Source organism: Agrilus planipennis, unplaced genomic scaffold, assembly GCF_000699045.2.
Source record: "Agrilus planipennis isolate EAB-ADULT unplaced genomic scaffold, Apla_2.0 scaffold579, whole genome shotgun sequence".
Classification (NCBI taxonomy): domain Eukaryota; kingdom Metazoa; phylum Arthropoda; class Insecta; order Coleoptera; family Buprestidae; genus Agrilus; species Agrilus planipennis.
Genome location: NW_020439241.1, coordinates 1,011 through 4,287, shown reverse-complemented (window position 1 = coordinate 4,287; position 3,277 = coordinate 1,011). Strand labels below are relative to the sequence as shown.

The 3,277-nt window shown below is 33.4% G+C and overlaps 1 protein-coding gene across 1 annotated transcript in view; it reads left to right on the top strand.

The window, feature by feature from the left end:
* LOC112905552 overlaps positions 1 to 1,251 on the top strand; it is a 2,162-nt gene extending 911 nt beyond the window's left edge. Inside the window, exon 2 of the mRNA XM_025978174.1 lies at positions 870 to 1,251. Coding sequence (XP_025833959.1) covers positions 870 to 1,224 — 355 coding nt within the window. The 3' untranslated portion in view covers positions 1,225 to 1,251. The remainder of the gene's footprint in view (positions 1 to 869) is intronic.
* The last annotated feature ends 2,026 nt before the right edge of the window (positions 1,252 to 3,277 follow it).

Below are 3,277 nucleotides of genomic sequence, written 5' to 3'. Positions count from 1 at the left end.
TAAAGCATGCGAAACGACGATGATCTTTTGCAATATATTATAACCCAACAATTATTTATTATTTTCAAAACAGTTGGGGATAGTATGTTTAAAAACTACACGCGAAATAATATTTTTATAAAGAACTTTCAGTTTCTATAAAAAACATTCAGAATACAGAAAAATATTTTTATTACTGCTATAAAATGCAAAATTATTTTTATATGTCTGCACACACTTAATGCAACACTTATGGGCCTCGGTGAGAAGAAATAAACTACTACGCGATTAATATAGTAAACTGTGCTGTCAAAACCATTCGCGCGTCTAAACATAACAGTATGATCTTCTTGCCCGAATGTGGCTTGCAGGAAGCAACTCTGGCCGAATGATATGAATGCATGGATTGAACGCTACTAGTCTGCCCTTTTTGCGGCGGATGTGGTATTTTCTATATTAAAATCATTAGGTTACGGCAAGGAAGAAAACACAGTGTTGTCGTTATGCATTTCCTTATATTTGTATGTTTTGCTTATTAACAGTCTAATTTTATCTTTCTTAAAAATATCAATTATTTTGATTCACTTGCTTAAGCAATCACAGAAATAAAGTATCTATAGTGGTCTTAGACAAAGCAAATTATATCAATCAATCTGTCTTTTGAGTAACGCAGTAAACCTTGACCAATCAGATGACGTTATTTTGGAGATGGAAATTTATTTAACCAACGGTAACGGTACTTACTAGTTCTATAACGCTAAGACGTTAAGTACCGATAATTATAGACTTTACTTAAAAAATGTGAGCGAATAAGTAAGCTATAGGCAAAATTATTTTAGTTTTTGAAGAGATCGATTTAAAAATAAGTACTTAAATATGATTTTTTTTAGTTACCAAACAAGTAATGGCATAGAAAGAAATGAAGAGGCAACATACACAAATGCGAACGGTCGTGGGGACCATTATGTTTTGACGGGATTCTTTTCCTACAGAGGACCTGATGGAGTGGATTACAAAGTAAAATATACCGCCGATAAAGACGGATTTCATCCTGAAGGAGACCATTTTACAGTTCCGCCATACACTCCCTGGAATATTGAATACAATGAAAATGGTGAAGAAATTTATTCAGCCGACTTTTCAAATGAAGGGAAAATAGCTCGATTACCGAAAAAACTTAAGGAAGACACACCCGAAAAAGCCTACTTGCCAGCGGCTGAAAATAGGAGAAAGCGACTGATATGAGATATACTTTTAAGGATTTTTAAGTTAGAAAGTAAATGTAATTTAATTAATAAAGAAGAAATGTTGACGTAGTGCTTTAGTACAAGTATTTTTTCCTTCTCCCATCTTTACCCACAATCAGTTTCCAAGCATGTACCACCTCTGAAATTTTAAAACCGTTTATGCTACGACTGCGAATAAAGTTCAATCCGTTTCCATTATTTTACAAGTTTTATTTTACACTTTTGACATTATTGCAATAATTTATGCTTTTTGTGTAATAAGCTTTGTATAAATACCATTTTTTGTATTTATTTACCTTCCTTGTGTAATTTTAGTTACTTCCATTTTGTTGTAGGTAATACATATATTTAATTTTACGGATCTAGTTCTATTTTCCATTTCTCACTTCACTTTCTAACTTTTACTTCTTTTCTACCTTTCTTTACACTAACTTATGTAAGCGACCATATTTCACCTTGGAACAGACGTTCCGCTAAAGCTGTCACATGAGCAGCGGTTGTCATGAATGGTTACAAACCCATGGGCACTGCAGGCAGATTCGAGACAGAATGTAGTCTACATTGTATATATGATAAGCGAGAATGCTGTTTTTGGTAAAATTAGATATAATATGTAGAAACTAACCATAAAAGTTATACGAAACACTGTTTAGTTTATAGCGCAAGGGATAACCTGTTACCGTGAAGCTTTAATCTCTAGTTGTATACAGTACACATATATATCTTTTTTAAAATATAAATTATTCCACATTTGTTTACTTATTATTTAACTTAATCAATCCACCTCAATATAAAAATACGTAAATTACAATATACACATTATAAAACAACATTAAATAAGATTTGGTATCCTATCCTTCTAATTAATATTACAACATTACTAATTTTATCTGACATAAAGACCCATACCCCTCTTATTTTATTACATTTACTAATATCCTTCCTTTTCTTTATGTTAGAATTACATATTTGTACTACGCAGAACCAGTCCCATATATGTATTAAACGTTTTGAAAAATATTGTAATGTATGTCGGTTTAACAAAATTAACTTCGAAGTTTTAGTCGTTATCAGTACTAAAACTATTTATTTACACTGATTATTAAAAAACTTAAAAACACTATTAAATTATTACTAAACTTANCAATGTAGTTTATCACTGTTCGTAATCGGGGTCACCACTGTAGCCACTCTCTGTAGTCGTATATGATGAGAGATGTGACTATCAAAGTTGTGGTTCTGAGAAGAACCGATTTAGTACTACCGTTGGACACATTATCTGCATCTTTGAGGATCCCAAGGGTTGACACTTTATCAGCATCAGAATAAGAGTGAGCCTGGTGTTAGACTAATTTTATTGAAATATTTACAGGCTATTTATACTAAATTATTTACATGGTTTTATATGGTGAGGAACATTTCAGCACAATACCTCTGTGTGTGTATTTGTCGTTGACCTAGTTAGTCGCAGTGTGTCGCGACCTAACTAAGTCAGCACAAATGTAGACGTTTAATTGATACACAACAATGATGTTTTTCGCTATACCGAGTGTTCCCACAGCTTCTTATATACTCAAAAGTTCAGAAATATATTTTGCTTTACTACCAACAGAAGTACGAAAACTAGCTTATCAATGTGCTCTAAAACTCGACTTAAAAAATATTCCCCCCAGCTGGCATAAAAATAATACGGCTGGGCCGGACTGGTTTAAAAGTTTTATGGATAGAAATCCTCAACTATCTCTACGAACACCAGAAGCTACATCTTTGAGTAGAGCAACATCATTCAACAAAACCAACGTTAAAGATTTTTTTGACAAACTGCAAGGCTTGTTCCAAAAATATGAATTCACTGCTTCAAGAATATGGAACGTTGACGAAACAGGTGTCACGACGGTACAGAAGCCTAAAAAAGTAGTTGCTGTCCGGGGTCAAAACCAGGTCGGTGCGATCACATAAGCCGAAAGAGGGACACTTATTACTCTTGCATGTACCATAAATGCTGCTGGGAATTCAGTTCCGCCGATGTTCGTGTTTCCCAGAATGAGATA